At 37.2% G+C, this 18543-nt stretch overlaps 1 protein-coding gene and 1 long non-coding RNA gene across 2 annotated transcripts; both read right to left on the bottom strand.

The window, feature by feature from the left end:
* Nucleotides 1-5005: 5005 nt before the first annotated feature.
* LOC132059521 (uncharacterized) lies at nucleotides 5006-9759 on the bottom strand. The gene is made up of 3 exons (XR_009415614.1): nucleotides 9614-9759; nucleotides 5346-5574; nucleotides 5006-5262 (listed from the first exon to the last, which is right to left on the bottom strand). It is a non-coding gene; the product is annotated as an uncharacterized LOC132059521 (long non-coding RNA).
* A 2963-nt stretch (nucleotides 9760-12722) lies between these two features.
* Nucleotides 12723-13298, bottom strand: LOC132061215 (uncharacterized). The gene has a single exon (XM_059454067.1). The coding sequence runs from the start codon at nucleotides 13296-13298 to the stop codon at nucleotides 12723-12725; it is 576 nt and encodes a 191-aa protein (XP_059310050.1).
* Nucleotides 13299-18543: the final 5245 nt, after the last annotated feature.

The raw sequence follows: 18543 nt of genomic DNA, 5'->3' as shown, positions 1-18543 counted from the left end.
GTACCAACCAAAAAAAAGATACACAAGACGACTAACTAGCACTAGAACAGAAGTTAACATATCTCTGTGTAACCAGACCATGTATACATTTTCATCTTGAATTGGGATGTCTGCATCAAAGATCACAATTCATAAACAATGCAAGAAAAAATAAGGAAATACATCAATTTTGTTGTTAAACCATCGGTGGTCTGGTATCCACTAGTCCGACTAATCATAATTGGTAAAAAATACTTACTTGTGTCCAGCGTTTACACCAAATTAGTTAAACTTACTATGATTAAGTGATTTACTAATGCGGGTCGCGTAACTTACTATGAGTGAAATTGAGATCTCAATCTTGTTGGAGACAAGGACCAAGTTCAATAAGCAGTAACTTGCCTTGCTGGTGTTGCCGATATTAGTTGTATCAGTTGCATTTCTATATCAGCGAATGGTACTGTATTGACATATATTAGTACAGCATGGTCACATTTTATTACTTATCTCATAAATTATACACACGAATATAAGTTACAGTTCTTACAGAACTAACTGATACGGACCTCTAAAGAACTTGCATAGTTGTGTCAATGACCTGTTGAATCTGCTTGGCAGAATTCCCAACAGATTCTGCACAGCCGCGTATATCTATTAGCTCAATTGTGGTAATTTCTGAAAAATCTTGAGGGATCGAATCCAAGCACCGACAACCTATGACGAATAGTCTCTATTAGCTCAAGTGTGGTAATTTCTGAAAAATCTTGAGGGATCGAATCCAAGCACCAACAACCTATGACGAATAATCATTCAAGGCATGAAAAGTGATCACTACTGTCTCTCCAGTACTTGAGATATAGGAACCCCGCTATCAAGAACTTCAAGTTCCGAAATCCTTATTCAACTAATTCGCACTCTCACCTTTGAAGGCATTATCTTCTAGTTTGAGGATCTTGAGTTTGGTCAACTTACAAATAACGCTTAAATCCTTCCACGGCAAGCAGAAATCTCGGCTAAAAGCCAACTTCTTAAGGTTCTTCAGAAAAGCAATTAGTCACGCGTCTCTTGGATAAATTGAAGAAATTGAATCATCATATTATAAGTAAAGAAAACTAAAAACTTCAAGCCAATTTGGGGGAAAATTGAAATTGAATAGGATAACAAGTGTTTTTTTAAAAATCGGCTTGGCCAAACCGCCTTGCGACCGTTTGTCCGCGTAGATCTCGAAAAAATACGCAAGATCAAAAAAAAATCGCGTAAAACGGACATCCCAGCGCAAAGTTATGACCATCTAAATTTTGACCACTTTACAACTAGTTTTTCACCCTATATTTTTTAGAATTGGATTTATATTCAAAATAAAGTATGTCTTGATTAAAAAATAACACGCTTAAATTAAAACCTTAAAAAATAAAACATTTAAACCTAAAGTTTCCAAACAAAACTTACTTCGGGTACCTTTTCAACCCCTGAAATGACGATCCGAACGTTTACGAATCCTTGATATATTGAGCCTACATTATAGTACGCAGAAAAAAATATCAGGTTCTATATAAAATATTGACGTTTCGGAATCTTGACACACGACTAATCATTGGTCAAAGTATGGAAAAAAACACTAAGTGTTGCAAAAAATAAAGTTGGCCAATTTTTTTTTTACTGTTTCTATAACGCAGTAAAATACTGCGTTATAGAAAAAAATTACTGGGTTCTATAACGCAGTATTTTACTGCGTTAAAGGACTTAACCGCGCCGTTACGGTTAAGTCCTTTAGCGCAGTAAATTACTGCGCTAAAGGTACTTATGTCACCTTTTTTTTTTTTTGTTGGGGTATTTTGGTTCAAAAGGTTTTTTTTGGGGTCATTTTGGTTCCGGACTCTCTCTTTCCCACCCACCTAACGCCCCCAATGCCCACTCCCTGACCATCCCACCCCCACCCATAGTGTTTTGTTAGTTACATATAAATGTTATTGAAATAATTTTTTTTTTATTTTTTATTTTTTTACTTACTTACCAAACACTAGAAAAAAAGTAAAAAGCTCACTTGTTTCCCAAGAAAACATTGTCATGGAAAACATTTTCCCTTCATACCAAACACACCCTATGAGTTGATCGAAGTCCTCCATTCTCCCAATCTAGGCAAACTTCTTGCTGAACCTTTTCAAAAGAAATGTATTGAAATGACTGGTAAAATTCACAGTGAATATTCAGAAACATTCGAAAAATGTGAAAAAAAATTTAAAATCAAATTATGAGGACAATACGTTCTAATCCCAAATCCAAAACTTTTGCCATACAAATGAATAAGGGCAATGCCCCATTACACAACTTAGCAACAATGGCTTAGGTAGTAATCTCCCAATTCCTTTTCGTGTGGCTTTATCCCCATCAACAATTTCTTGTTATATGTTTCTAGCATCACAAAGCCTATTTGTATACAATCTGCTCTTTATTTCTTGCCATTCACCAAATCTCATGCCAAACAAAAGAGACAGTCATGAATAACTATGCTTTAAAATGTTGACTTATGATTAAGTCGTATTAGAAACACATTAGCTAAGCAGATTAGCTACCTTCACAATATCTGTAAAATGGAGGAGGTATACACAAGCCCAGAAAAGTCGACAGTAGAAACAAATTATATACGACCTACTGTTTCAAATCTATGATACTAAGTTGACATTGATCTTTTTAAGATGCAGAGTAATGTCATTTCATATTAATATCAACTTTAGCTCCTCTCCTCCTCAAAGCAAAGGTAACAATCAGGAAGAGTGCATTTTTACAGCTTTATTGTGTTCTCTGGTCCTTCTAGCTGGCCACTCTATCAAGAGTCAAGTCTAAGACTCATTGATGGCAGATCAAATATCACTCAATTAAGCCTCAACATGTATATGACAAGAATGTGATGTATGGTAGAATGAGGCCACGACTCTTACAAAGCATATAATCCATGGTAAGACAAAGATAGGCAGCTTTAGGCTACTACATGGTCTCGACATTACAATTCATTTTCAGCAGCTCCGAAGACTGTCAATGGAGCATGTCAAATGTGAATACACGAGTTGAAAAATAACTCGAGCAAAATTTCAAAGAGCTAAGATGAAAGACTAGTGACAAAACTATCTTTCTCCACGTCTTGATAACTATGAATGGCAATAACTATGAATGGGAAGAAGAGTCTGGCTACTGAGGTTGATGAAGTTCTTTCCTTCCTAAAGCACATGTGATGCACAGTGTTTTAAAAGGCGAGGGCGTAAGCGGGACGTTTTAAGCCCCATGGGTATTTAATTTTAAATATTTCATAAAATAATATAATTACAATAAATACTTTTAAATAGGTAAAATTACATTAAAAAAAAAAAATATATATATATATATATATATATAATGCTTGATCCTCAGAAAAAAACTAATCAAAGTAATCCATTATACGCCACTTACAACTTGTAATTATATATAATATAATTTTACAAGTATAAACAATACAATGAAATAAAAGTTATTATGAAATGCAAATCAACTATAACATCTTAACTTTCAAACAATGACAAAATCACAATTTCTTAAAACAATATTGCTATCATACCATTCATCTTATCTCAGTATTATAATTAAAACGTAACTCCTTCATGAATAAAAATAAAATCATTTTCAAATAGCGAAATAATAAAATATGATAATTTTGATACATAGGATAAAAGACCAATGACAATTAAAAATGTACAATTCGGTTATGTATTTTTAAAAGAAATATAAAGTGATATTCACCCTCACGATGTTCTCAAATGTATGCAATACTATGACTTGTTATTTGAGTTACACCCAATCTTCTTATTTCTATAGATGAAAAACTATTAAGTATCATTCATTTGTTAAAGAATTATAAGGGTCAACGATTCTAATTAAGGAATTTAACATATAATTTGTGTAAGAACTGTTAGGCGAGCCCCGAGCGTTGAGCGTTAGGCGTGTTTAGGGCGTACAGTTGGGCGCTTGAGGCGTAAGCCTCACAGGAACTAAGCCCCACACGTGAGCCCCAGGGCATTTGCTAGTGCCCCGCCTCGGGGCTCGAAACTGCCTTTGAAAACACTAGTGATGGACATGCATGAGTTTACCTGATTGATGAATGCAGTGACAAGTTCTTCCCAGTAACAATGAATTTTTCATATGCATTTGGCCATCTAAAGCAACTATATTTTGTCATAAGGGTCTAGAGTCACAAACTTATTGCCTTAAGTTATTGTGCTGGACATTGATGTTCTCACCATATGGTTCAGAGCCAACCTCTGTTATGTCTTACTGTCAATAAATCCGCACTGATATTCCCTTTTGAATTCCGAAACTCCACCTATTGCCCTAAAATTTTGGATTGGATGATTGAGATTCTTTCACAAAATATGAAAGCCATCAACTTTAGAAAGCACTACCAAAATACAAGGAGAAAGCAGAACTTCGGAAACTACACTTGCTCATGAAAGAAGTGCTAAAAATGAAGTCGAGCATAACTTCTCAACTAAGGCCATCGACTAATTTGCTGGTTCTACTTTGTACAACATTCAGGGTGTGTTTGTTACGAAGGAAAATGTTTTCCTAGAAAACCTTTTCTTGGAAAACAAGTAGTTTCTTGGAAAATTCACAGTGAATATTCAGAAACATTCGAAAAATATGAATGGTAGCTCTAATCTCCCAATTCCAGAACTTGTGATAAAAGAAAAAACATACTATTAGAACATTTACATATAATCTAGCAAAACACTATGACAGTGAGATGGGGTAGGAAGGAAATAATTAACTGGAAATGCCATTTATGAAACTTGTTTTCTCTACTTTCGTGAGGAAAAGTCATTTTTCTCATTTTTAGACTAGCTTTCCTAGAGAAAATATTTTTCGAAATATTTTAACCAACCAAACATAAGAAAATCTGAAAACATCTCTGGAAAACGTCTTCCTCCATACCAAAACACACCCTCAAACAAAGATGGTGAAGATACAAATCTTGCAAAATGAGAAAAAGACTAAAGGGTAACCAAGAAACAGCTGAAAAGAGTCAAATAATTCCGAATTCTGTAAAGTAACAATTAAAATCATCATTCAGACAATTCATCAAACACTTAGCATACAATAAAAACATTCTTCACCCTTTCTCCTCCTGAATGAAATCCTCAGAATTCAATGATTGATGATCTTGATCATTGTCAATAGGTGGAGGTGTTTGTTGCTGAGCATTCATGAACTGCTCCATATCCCGCATTCTGGTCCTCACAACACTAGTTACTAAAACTGCAATAAAGAAGAAGAACAAAGTGAATTTTGGGCAAAAAGTGTATTACACTTAGAAAACTGGAGAAGAAGGAAGTGTATACTGCCAGCAGTTCCAATGGCCCAAAGCCAAAGGATCTTCACTCCTGGTCCTCTGTCTTTCCACATTTTCCTCTTTCTACTACTCAGTATTCCACTATTCTGTTGGTTCTGGCAGCTAAAGTGACACTCAATTTGCCTGCTCCTCTGCTCGAGTTATGGAAAAAGCGGCGGATTCGGGTCGGCCCGCAATGGACGGAAAAAATGGGCAAATAACCACCTTTTTAATACCTGCTAACAAATACTCCTGCAGAGGCGGACCCAGGATTTTAAAACAGCGGGACATCATTATCTTAACATAAACGCTAACAAAAATTTTAATGACTACTGAGGGATAATACCGTATTGGACCATCACTAATAGCGTAGCAATAGCGAAAATACAAGTATATAGGACAAATATGTCTAATAAATAAAATTTAACATAATGAAACAAATGAAAGAGATAGGCAGTGGCTAAGGCTGTGCAATATGTGTTGACAGTGCAGATTTGAATCTGGGCGAGCTCATTTAATGCTTATTGTTTTCCTAAAAATAAGCTCAAAAAATAATTAAAAGTGATATTCGAGTTCGATCCGGGGTGACATGTAAGAGAAGCAGGAGTTGCAACCAACTTGCCTCAAAGGCACTTTTTTTTGTTAGAGTGCACAATTAAATATATACTAATTTCTCAAGGTATATACACATATATATACATAATTTTTGCCGAAGCTAACGAGTGCACCTGATCTCCCACCCTTACATTGGGTCCGCCTCTGCTCCCTCACGTTAACCAAAAACACGGATATTAAGAACTGAAAAGGGTCAAATATACCCGTGTACTATTAAAAAATGGTCAAATACTCGTTATACTTTAGGTCCAAATATACCCTACCGTTATATTCTGGGCATAAATATACCTCTCCACTGTTAAAGTTGACCAAAGTGACATGTAGCATTGACATTTGGGTGAGGTGGACGCCACGTGGTAATGCCACCTCACAATCCCCTTCACGTCTTCACTACAACTGTCCACGATGCCCCTTAAATTATCTTCACCATCTTCGCCGGCACTACGACCCATCTCCACCGTTAACCCATCCAATCTACTTTCTTGTATTGGCATTTAGCACCCTCTAACTTTCTTCTTTTCTTTTCATTTTGTTCTCTTTATTAGATAGGGATGCTCCTACTTTAACAAATATATAACCAAACTCCTAACGACTCCAGGATACAAGAGTAGTTGCAGAAGAGAGAGAGAAAAGAAACAAATCTCAAGAAGAAAACAAGGAGAATTTGAAGGGGTTTGCAGGAAAACTTGAAATTTTAGGCTTAAAGAATCAAGAATGAATGGGTCCCGGTTCATAAAGTGTGTCATCGTGGGAGATGGAGCAGTGGGTAAAACTTGTCTACTCATTTCATATACCAGATAAGTATTGGATGGGTTAACGGTGGCAGCGACGGTTGTGATTGTACGGCAGAGATGGGTGGTAGTGCCGGCGGAGATGGTGAAGATAATTTGAGGGGTGTCGTGATAGTGGTAGTGAAGATGTGAAGGGGTAAGGTGACATGCCACGTGGCGTCTACCTCATCGAAATGTCAATGCCACATGTCCACTTTCGTCAACTCTAACATTCGAGGGGTATATTTGTGTCCAAAGTATAACGGTAGAGGTATATTTGGACCCAAAGTATAACGAGGGGTATATTTGGCTCTTTTTCGATAGTACAGGGATATATTTGACCCTTTTCCGTTTTAAGAAATCAATAATGTAATGTAATACTAAACTACCCTTATATAATAAAAATAAATTACTTTTACCTCTTGATTAAAGCAAGCATGAAAAGTTCTTTTGACATTGGGAATGCAATAATATCAAGTTACTATATGCCTTTTTGTGTTGAATACATAAACTTGATACTTTTTGTCTAAGGATAGAGTTGGAAAAAACTAATCAATTTATGTCTTGGGTTAATAAAGTGACACTTATTATAGAATAAATCTTTTTGGCTAAGGTGACACTTACTATGGGACGGAGGGAGTATTAACTATCTAGCATTTTTAAAAGTTATTATTTCTTCTGTCCCAATTTATATGATATAGTTTGACTAGGAGCCCGTTTGGATTGGCTTATATAAGCTGTTTTCAGCCTTTTTGAGTGTTTGGCTGGCCAACTTAAAGTTATTTTGTGCTTGAAATAAGCCCAAAAAATAATTAGGGCAGTTTGGCTTAGCTTATCTAAACTAGCTTATAAGCTGTTTTTTTTTAAGCCCATCCAAACAGGCTCTAGGCACAGAGTTTAAGAAAGAAAGGAAATTTTTTGAAATTTGTGGTTCAAAACAAGTCTTACATATTTGTGTGGCTGTAAATCATCTCATAAAGTTAAATTGTTTTAAATATAGAGAGACGGTCTTCTTTTTGGAACAGACTAAAAAAGGAAAGTCTGCCACATAAATTGGGACAGAAAGAGTAACATCTATCCACTCTTTTGACACGATTTTTTCTTTTTTGAATAAAAATACGTTCTACTAAAGCACGGAACAACTCCAGCAAATAGTGTTGGAGTTTGAAGTTTTGACAAGTGGAGCGACAGTAACATATGTTGGAGTTCCCAACACCATGAATTATCATGTAATCCAAACCTTTATAAGTTCAAATTCCCATAATGTTTCATGGATTCAAACTATTACGATCTAAGTGAGAAAATTGTATAATTTAAGGGCATCCTATTTGATTGTCCCCATTTAATATGTAGCCACTTTTATCAAAAAGTTTAATTAGTACTAGTGTAGTAACTTTGGAATCCAAACCTTTATAAGTTCAAATTCCCATAATGTTTCATGGATTCAAACTATTACGATCTAAGTGAGAAAATTGTATAATTTAAGGGCATCCTATTTGATTGTCCCCATTTAATATGTAGCCACTTTTATCAAAAAGTTTAAGTAGTACTAGTGTAGTAACTTCAGAGAACATTGCCTCTTCTGTTCTTCTTCTTCTCCTTCTCTTCCTTCTCTTCTTCTTAGTTGTTATACAATATTGTTTTTAAAATTTATAACAATAAATATATAATGCTTTGAAGAAGTGGGCTTGAATTTTGAATATGAAAAATGAGTTTAAATTAAAAGGGTGTTATTGGAAAATCTTGAAAATATTCGCAAATCACAATTGTTGCAATTGAGTTTGTTAGATTTATGAAAATATTCGCAAATCACAATTGTTGCAATTGAGTTTGTTAGATTTATCATTGTTTATTAAATTGATGATTGGGGTTTGTTCTACTCCCTCCGTTTCAATTTATATGAACCCATTTGACTGGGCACGACATTTAAGAAAGAGGGAAGACTTTTGAAACTTGTGGTTCAAAATAAGCCTTGAAAATGCAACGTATTGTAAATCATTCATAAAGTGAATTTGTTTCCAAATTAGCAAAGAGGTCATTCATTTTGGTACGGACTAAAAAGGAAATAGGTTCAAACAAATTGAAACAGAGGGAGTATATGATTTTTAATCTTATATTTTAAATTTGAGCTCATTTGGAGTAGTTCGAGTGTTGAATCATGTGTTAGATTATTAAAATTCATAGAACAAGTTGTTGTTGCAAGGCAAATTTTTTCAAGCTAAGCTTCGTTAAAAAATGTTTGAAGTTCAGCATTATATGCCTGAACTCAAATTTGCTTGCATGTTTTCCCAAACTTCATGTAAAATGTATGAAGTTGGCCTTGTCAAGCCGGACCAAACTTCAGGCAAAAATGTTCTGAGTTCGGCTACACAAGGTGATGCAGGCTATGCGTCCACCAAATAATGTATGAGGGACCTGGTTGTGGACCAGTTTCCTTATGCAATGCAGTATATAAAGGACACAGAATGTTACCGTGGAAAACTCCTTGCGCAAAGGATTAAAAATCACGACCTACCCCAGTAGGATTTCAACTCCACGACACAGCAACTTCAGGTTACAACTCTATCGTAAGCTAGGAACTAACTCTCATAATCCCTTACCCTTACAATAACGCTTATGCAACCTAGGAACTAACCCCTTTAGTCCCTCTACACTTGCAATACTCCGATCGCAAGCACCTCCACTTGACTAACTCTAGCCAAGGACCACTAATACACCTAGACTAACTCTAGCCTAGTGTACCACTCAAAGGCTTGCAGAAACACACTTCCAGCAAGCTGACTTTGAGACTTTTGATCTACATACAAATAGCTTCCTTTCAAGAGAAGAGTAGGTACAATTGAAGCGCAAACGAACAAAAACTCACAACAGTATAAAGAACTTAGACTAAAACTTGTGTCTGGATCAGGTTCTTCAACTTGTAAGTGACTTTGTTCTTGAGAGATCTTGAGAATTTGTGTTGGTAGTTGTGCACGATTTAGATTAGGTTTTCAAGTCTACGAAATATGTTTCCATCATGTTGTATATATAGTGGGAGCATGTGGGGTGAAAAGAGACCACTGTTCAATTTTGACCTAAAGCATGGGCCAACCCACAGCTGTACTTATGTGCAGTAAGTGGCTCGGCTTTACAGTTGTCTCTATCGACAGTGCAAGGTACACAGAGAGCAGATTACAGGCCAAGTCTCTATCTGGTTCTGAAATAGTTTGACAATCATCAAAACACAAATGCACTTGGAACTATCAATTTCCCCTTTTTTGATGATGAAAACTCATAGACAATGTTCCCCTTGAGAACCAGCTTCCCACTTGTTATCCCTACGAAGCAGACCATCATTGTCAAGGCACCTGCAACATGTTAGCAATATAATACCAATTTCAACTGGAAGACAAAAATTGTCACAATATCATCACATAACAATCTTCCAGTTCTTCTCCCTTGCTCAGCATATCTTCCCCCTTAATCACCGCATGTTCAGCTCTTCACTTTTACCTCACAATTATATCTTCCCCCTTTTGGAATCATCAAAAATATTAAAGCATAGCCAACAAGAAGTTCAGATATATTAACTCAGAGCCACAGGGGCAACAAATCATGAGTAATGTAGAGGAAACCAAGCTAGCAATAATGCACAAGAACACAGCAATATGCCACTAGAAAGATCAACACAAGTGTAGATAGTAATCAATTCAGTATACACAAATGATAGTTAAACTGCAAGTCTATCAAAATTCAGGAAAAGGTGACTTCAATTTATGCAAAAGGGATGGGGGCTAGGAAGATTTTTCTAGACAATAGAGAGACTTGAAGGGGCTGAGCAAGTATAGGTCAATTTCTATGGGCTTGGCGATCCTTCATCATCTCATCTCTGAGTGCGTTAACTTGAGTTCTCAACTAATCCCTATCTGTCCGAAGCTTCTCAATCTCTTCTTCTGCTTCTCGATCGGAACCTGATTCTTTCGGTCATTCAGCCAACTGGGCTCTTAGAAGGGCATTTTCCTCCTTGAGTTGTTTGATTTCTGCATTTGCCGCTTCTTGGGGTTCAATTAGAATTGAAATAGTGGATGGACTTCCAGCACTTGGTCCCTGTGGGACAAACTCACACTCCTTCAGAATGGCCAGAGAACACATAGTCCTTAGTTTCCAAGGAGGCTCTACCAATTCTTACATTAAGGTGCGCAAGGACTTTCGTTAAGAAAAATCCATACGGGAGACCAGGTCCTCTTTGCACAATTCACGCCACCTTACTCATTCTCTCCATCATGATAGCAGGCAAGTTGATTGGTTCAAAAGATGTAAGAGCTTTCATTAGAACCAGGTCTGCAACCGTGACGATAGTTCGTTCCTCCATCCTTGGCAAAAGCACTTTGCTGACAAACTCGAAGACTAGTTGATACTCAGGCTTAAGCTCATTCTTACAGAGACTAGCTTTTGTTGCTGACCTTGAAACTTTGACGATGACCTTTTTCAAATATGGAGATCTCTTGTCTACTACAGCTCTCAGTTCCGCTGTACTCCCAAGATTTCCCCAAGTATCGATTTAGTGAGCACAAACTCTGTCAGATTCACTGTTAGGGCCAGAGCATTATCATTTATACAGAGCAAATACTCATAGGATTCAGCCACTTCGGCTTCATATACACATGATGGTGGTTGAGTAAAGAGATGGCTCCACTTCTAGAACTCCACTATTTCCATCAAGTCTTTCATGCCAGGCTCCTCTTTCAGATTGACATCAAAGATTCTTCCAAAGAGAACCTTTTGATTTTGTAGGTTCTATTTATACTTTCTTCTTTCTACTTCACTGCTTCTCCTCTTGGAGGAACCTTCTCTCCCTTGTACTCATCTTTCTTTTCTTAAGTAATAATAGGGCACTTGGTTCCTCTTCTCTCTTCTCTTCTCTGCTTTAAAGACCCATACTCAAATCACCTTCCAACTTTGGGTCAGACAAATGCTTATTTTCATTCACTATTTTTTTCTTTGAATTTTTTCGTATCAAAGGTGTCTCCACTTCATCTTCAGAATCCTTAACGCTTGGCATTTCTACAGTACAGCGAGAGCTTGAGTCATCGGATCTAGTTAAATCACTACCGAGTGACCTTAATTTCCTTTTCTCAGCCCATTGCTTTCCTGAATCATAGTTTCCCCCTTTTGTTTTCACTGATTTTCCATTCTTGCCATCCATGTGATCATATGTTTCCTTTTGATCAAAGATAGTCGATAGGGATGCAAATTTCCTAGTCATTCTACGCTTGCTGGGTTTTAAAGGAATGGGTATAACAAAGGATGAAGTTGCTTCATTTATGCCATGATAAGAGGAAGTTGAGTGCTTTGAGGGTGATGATTTGGACTCCATTTGCTCAGGCTTGACAAGGATTGGTGATGTTTGATAAGCACTTGGTGACAAGACAGAAAAGTGAAAAGTTTAGGCGAGTATTGTGCTAGAGATATGTACAAAAGAAGTCCTAATGTTCAAGATTTGGGAAGGTAATGAGAGAGAAGGATGAGGAGGAATTTCTTTAAAGAGATAGAGGTAGCGCTTTAGGATAGGTGCAAAAGGGAACAACTGATTTGTTCAAGAAAGAAGTGACGATTTAGTATAGACATTCTTTTGAAATTTCTTGGAAGAGGAAAAGACACCATCATGGACAAGTCCCCTTTGTCATTTTCGTCCTCAGACTCACTTGAGGAGTCTCCCCAGGCTACAAGTGCTTGCTTCACAATCTCACTAGCGGCCTCTTTTCTTCTGAAACTCCTGTCAGGGACCTGGTTCCTTTTGGCAGTTTTGTCATAATTGTCCTGCCTGGTTTGAGGACAATCCTTTGTGAAATAACTAGGTTTCCCACACTTGTGACAGGAATAGTCGTTTCTGCTAGGGTTTTCTGTTTTGGGGAACATGCCTTTTTTCTTTATCATCTTATGAAACCTGTGTGTGAGATAAGCCATTTCGGAGTCGTCATCACTAGACTATCCTTTTGCGAGACAGACTCTTCTCGCTTGCTTCATTCTTTTCTTTCTACCTTCTTCGTAGTCATCTTCATCTTATACGTCTTGAAGTTTCCAATAAGCTCATCGACAGTCAACGTGTCTAGATCTTTGGCTTCAGAGATAGAATTTACCTTGCTATCACAGGAGTTAGGTAATACACCAAGCATCTTCTTTTCCAGCTTAGTAGTTGTGATGACTACTTCGAGAGAATGGAGCTCATTGATTATGGAGGTGAATCTGGTGTGCATCTCATGAATAGATTCACTCTCTTTCATTTTGAACATCTTATAATCAGTGGTGAGCATGTCGATCTTAGAGTTTTTTACCTGAGTTGTTCCTTTATGAGCAGTTTGGAGAGCTTCCCAGATCTCTTTTGCTGATGAACAAGCTGAGACTCGATTGTACTCATCCGGTCCTATTCCACACACAAGAATCTTCTTGGCTTTATAGTTCTTCTCCACTTTCTTCCTGTCAGCTTCATTGTATTCTTTTCTTGTTTTGACAGTGGTCTTTTTACCATCTTCACTTGTGTGAACTGGGATATAGGGACCATCACAGATGATATCCCAAAGCTCTGAATCTTCGGCCATGATGAAGTCGTGCATTCTTGTCTTCTACCACCCATGATATTTTCCGTTAAATCTGGGTGGCCAGGTGAAAGATTGACCTTCTTCCATATTTGGTGGGGCTACCATTTTATAGATTCTTTCTAGGTGTTAACCTTTTGGAAAGCACCTGTTCTGATACTAGTTGATGCAGGCTATGCGTCTACCAAATAATGTATGAGGGACCTGGTTGTGTACCAGTTCCCTTATGCAATGCAGTATGTAAAGAACACTGGATGTTACCGTGAAAAACTCATTGCTCAAGGGATTAAAAATCACGACCTACCCCAGTAGGATTTCAGCTCCACTACACGAGCAACTTCAGGTTACAACCCTATCGTAAGCTAGGAACTAACTCCTATAATTCTTCGCCCTTACAATAATGCTTATGCAACCTAAGAACTAACCCTCATAGTCCCTCCACACTTGCAATACTCCGATTGCAAGCACCTCCACTTGACTAACTCTAGACAAGGACCACTAATATACCTAGACTAACTGTAGCCTAGTGTACCACTCAAAGGCTTGCAGAAACACACTTCTAACAAGCTGACTTCGAGATTTTTGATCTACCTACAAACAACTTCCTTTAAAGAGAAGAATAGGTTTAAAATTTAAGCATAAACGAACAAAGACTCACAACAGTATAAAGAACTTAGACTAAAGCTTATATATGGATCAGGTTCTTCAACTTGTAAGTGACTTTGTTCTTGATAGATCTTGAGAACTTGTGTCGGCAGCTAGAAGCAGGTTCTTCAACTTGTAAGTGACTTTGTTCTTGATAGATCTTGAGAACTTCTGTCGGCAGCTTTGCACGATTTAGATTGGGTTTTCAAGTCTACCAAATATGTTGCCATTATGTTGTATATATAGTGGGAGCATGTGGGCTGAAAAGAACCACTGTTCAATTTTGACCTAAAGCATGGGCCAATGGGCCAACTCATAGTTGTACTTGTGTGTAGCAAGTGGTTCGGCTTTACAGTTGTCTCTTCCTACAATGCAAGGTGCACAGAGAGCATATTACAGACCAGGTCTCTAACTGATTCTGAAACAGTTTGACAATCATCAAAACACGAATGCAGTTGGAACTATCACAAGGTCATACTTGAAGCAAAAATTATTCAAAGTTTGCCAAAATTAAGATACAAATTTTTGCAATTTCAATTCCGTATGTCTGAAGTTGTTTCGAAGTGGATGAATTTGCAAAAAAAAGTTCCTCTTAAAGGATATATACACCTCTTATACATTGTTATACACTGTGTATAGTCTCTAGGACTCAAAAGTTCCTCTCAGACACCATCATATCTCCATCTTTACACCACCATCCTATCAGTTTAATGTTCCCATGAATATCCCTCACACATGAGAAAAAATATTAAAAGCTCTACTGAAATCCTCAATTGGAAAAACAATATACTTTTCTCTGTTAGAAAAATCTGAAAAGCTCAAAATGGTAAGATGTCACTACCTCAAGGGGTTTCATCATAGTAATAAATAACAACAATGAACAAAATTATAGGCATGAGATGTCACCAAACCGAAGAAGTCTCTACATAGATTTTACTTCATCTAGTTTTACGCTCCGTGAACTTGGGATTTATAATGTTAGCCAAAATGTGGGGATTCTCATAGGTATCAAAGGTTTTAGTAGCGGGACAGGAGTTCTGCGGAGAAACTCAGTGGACAGCTATGGAGGATGAAAAGGGAAGAAAATGAAGAATAGAATTCAATAGGAACACTGTAGTATATACAATTGATGATTGAACCGGTCATGACACAATGCCTTTTATAAAGAATGAGAAAGAATCTAATTTGCTAACTGCTTCTAACTAATTCAACAGCCTATAACTAACTGGTGACATGGCAAAGCTAACTAACTAACCTGATAATCAGATCCCATTTTCGTGTAACGATGTAACACCTCGTACCCCTAACTAGCTTACATTCATGATTCGGGACTTAGAAACCAAGACAAAGGTGTTAGAATTGGAAAATTTGGCCCCAGGACGTCAATTGTACATTTTACGACCAAAGTACGAGCGTACAATGATGTACGAACCGTACAATGGTGGACGTACATAGAGGGGAACTAGCAGAAAGAATTAAGACCTTTTAACCCAAGTACGGGCAGAAAAGTATGGCATGTACTTTGAAGTACAGGACATACCTTGAGCCGGTACTTCCCCCGTCGAAATTAAATTATCACTGGAAGTTTCACCTAACAGCCACGATGTACGGGACGTACATTTAGGCCGTACTTCTCCTACGTCGGCTAGAAACTATAAATACGAGGGTTCAATTATATTTTTCACTTTTCACATTCCCTCCAGCTCTAGGACGAAATCTTTTCCTCCATCCATTGAAATTCACCAAGGTAAGTTATTCCAAGCCACCCCAAGTCAATTCTAACATATATCCATGATTCCTAAACAAGAATTCATCCTTTTTAACTTAGCGTTTTCAAGAAAATCCATTTAAAGGTTTCAAGACTAAAGCTTTGGGATTCTTCTACAAAGTTCAGATTTTTATTACGAGTTTGGAGCATTACCAGGTATGTAGGGTTACTATCTATGTGTAGGAACATTCTTGTTCTTCCCCATGCCACTTCTTCGATAAAATATGAGGTTATACGAAAACTAGGTTTTTAACCATGCCCCTGATAACCCTGGGTCCATGTACCATGCTATACTATGTGTTGAAGTATTATTAATCCATTATTGAGTTCTTGATATTTCATTATGATTATTGAGAATCTGTCTGTAATCCATGAAAACCCATACTTGCAATTTCATGGGTTCTTACATGTAAGTATATAATTTATTATGTATATTTATACTCTACATGTTTTACAGGTTTTCATGCAAGAATATTATGAAATGATATCCATGTACATGCAAGTTATGATTTATGAAGCCATGGGCAGCAAGTGCCACCTATTTTCCATGTTCATGTTTTTTGGAGTTACACAAATCACCGAGAAGGCTCAGATAGCCTGAAACTACATTTGCCACCGTAGGATAAGGATCGCTCCGCCCATGTTTAGGACGATTCCTTCATATTTTCTCCATTGAGGGATTTGGATCCATTCATGCCATGTTTATATCTTGTACCCCCGGCAAGGTACAAGATGGCTTAGCTAATCAGGCAGAGATCAGGCGTCACGTGCTAACGTGGTGGTTATATGTCGGTCATACTAATGCTTTCCCATAGATATTTTTATTCATGTTTATATATATATATATATATATATATATATATATATATATATATATATATATATATATATCCTCACAACCAGGTTTCAGTTTCACTTCATCTTTTATCATTGTGATTTCATGTGCCATGCTTATTTTTTCAGTTGCTTTACATACCAGTACATTCAATGTGCTGACGTCCCCTTTTATTGCCCGGGGGCCTGCATTTCGCAATGCAGGTACGGATTTAAAAGACGACGCATCTGCTCAGTAAGACGTGCTCGTATCAGCCTATTGGTGAGCCCCACCTCCTTCGGGGTTCAGTCAGTCATTTATCCTATAGTAGTTATGCATTAAAGGTATACTGGGGGCCTTGTCCCAGCAAGTATGATTTCCATTTCAGACTCATGATAAAGGCTTCATAAACTAGACCAGTCAATTATGTTATGTCAGATATTCAGAGTTGTTTTGCCATCTTTGGCTTGATTCATGGTATTTCCGCATTCATGTTTTAAATAAGTATTTTATAATATATTATGACTTCATGTGTTTTCTTAAAGCCCGTCATTTTTCATGTTATATTCCGCTCATATATGCCTCGTGATGATTCAGGAAGCCTGTGGTTCGCTCGGTCACATGCAGCAAGGCACCGAGGGTCGTGTTTCGCCCAGGCCATGGTTCCGGACGTGACACAGTACTCCCTGCTGCAAAAGATTCTTGTCCTCAAAGATCAAAATGAGGAAAGCTTGTCATCAATGCATTAAGGAATTCCCAAAGTAGTATGATCTGCTGACTTTTGCTTGGGTAGACCATTAATAATTGATTCCACAATGTTGTTCAAAAGATCCTATTTTCCCACCTGCTCCACCAAGGTTAAATCAATTTTCACAATATTCATGTGTCTGTTCCGAGCTGTGGATGACTGCAAAAGGTCGTCCATTCTACCTAGAAGGTGTAGTTCCTTCAACTGTCGGACTCATGTTTCTGAAAAAAAGGTCAGTAAAGTGGCTTAACAGAAACAACTAATTGCATCCATTCTCCTTAACATCACGCTTATCCTCAAGGGTGGAATATGGACTAGAATCTCGATAAATGAAGGCTTTAACTATGCAGCAATGCAACAGTTCACCAGGTACACAACATGATGAAACATTCTCATCCTCAATGTGTTACCTTCTTGTTCTCAACCCACACTTCTGCTCCTTACTCTGCAATTAGTTTTGATCTTTTTATTGTTATTAGGAAGAGTGATTTACCAAACTCATCCCATCGCCAAGTTTTGCTCCAAGTTTTCATATCACTCTCAAAGTTGAACCATACATCGTAGGAAGTCAGGACCTTGAAAAGAATTAAATCAAAATGAGCTTGCCATGAGATCACTTCTTTCCAATCACAAAGATCTTGTATCCATATCACCCTCATCATCCAAGAAAAGCCAGCCAAGATGCTTCTACGTCTCTCTCATTATCTTTAAAGAACGCATCAAGAAACAAGTCTTCAATGGCTTCAGTTTCATCATTTCTTTTAATAGTACTCTTATATGGAGAATCGGCATCTAAATCTCTTTTAGGCATTTCATCGAGAACCTTAAGTAAATAATGTCTTCTTCATTGAAGTATCTTTTGAGTGGACATGAGAAAGATTAAAGAGTTCAAAATTAACCAACTCAATTGGGGAATTTACCAGTATAGATTTCTCTTTAATTCCAATCATTTTTTACGCACAAGTATTGAAAAGGGAAACATAAAGAGAACAAGGGAAAAATATTATAGTTGTGAGTAAAGAAAAATTAACCATTCCATAAAGAATCAAAGTGAGGTTGATCAAAGATTGTTGCTGGTAATGCTTTGGTACTGTTTTCATGACCATCAATAGGGTTTGATACCTTCAAGCACTCCAATTCTTACTTGTGATCAAAAGTCAATTGAGATTTCACAGCCGTTACTACTTTGAGTTCTTCACGTCGGTTCGCTTTTCTAATCCGACCATCATCCTTTCTAGTCCAACCCTGATTATTTCTATCCCCTCTTCAATCC

This window comes from Lycium ferocissimum, chromosome 6 (genome assembly GCF_029784015.1).
Source record: "Lycium ferocissimum isolate CSIRO_LF1 chromosome 6, AGI_CSIRO_Lferr_CH_V1, whole genome shotgun sequence".
Taxonomy (NCBI): Eukaryota; Viridiplantae; Streptophyta; class Magnoliopsida; order Solanales; family Solanaceae; genus Lycium; species Lycium ferocissimum.
This window is presented reverse-complemented; position numbering and strand designations above follow the sequence as displayed.

Coding starts and splice junctions, on each gene's coding strand:
- LOC132061215 (XM_059454067.1), bottom strand. CDS start 13,298: ATGGCCGAAGATTCAGAGCTTTGGGATATCATCTGTGATGGTCCCTAT.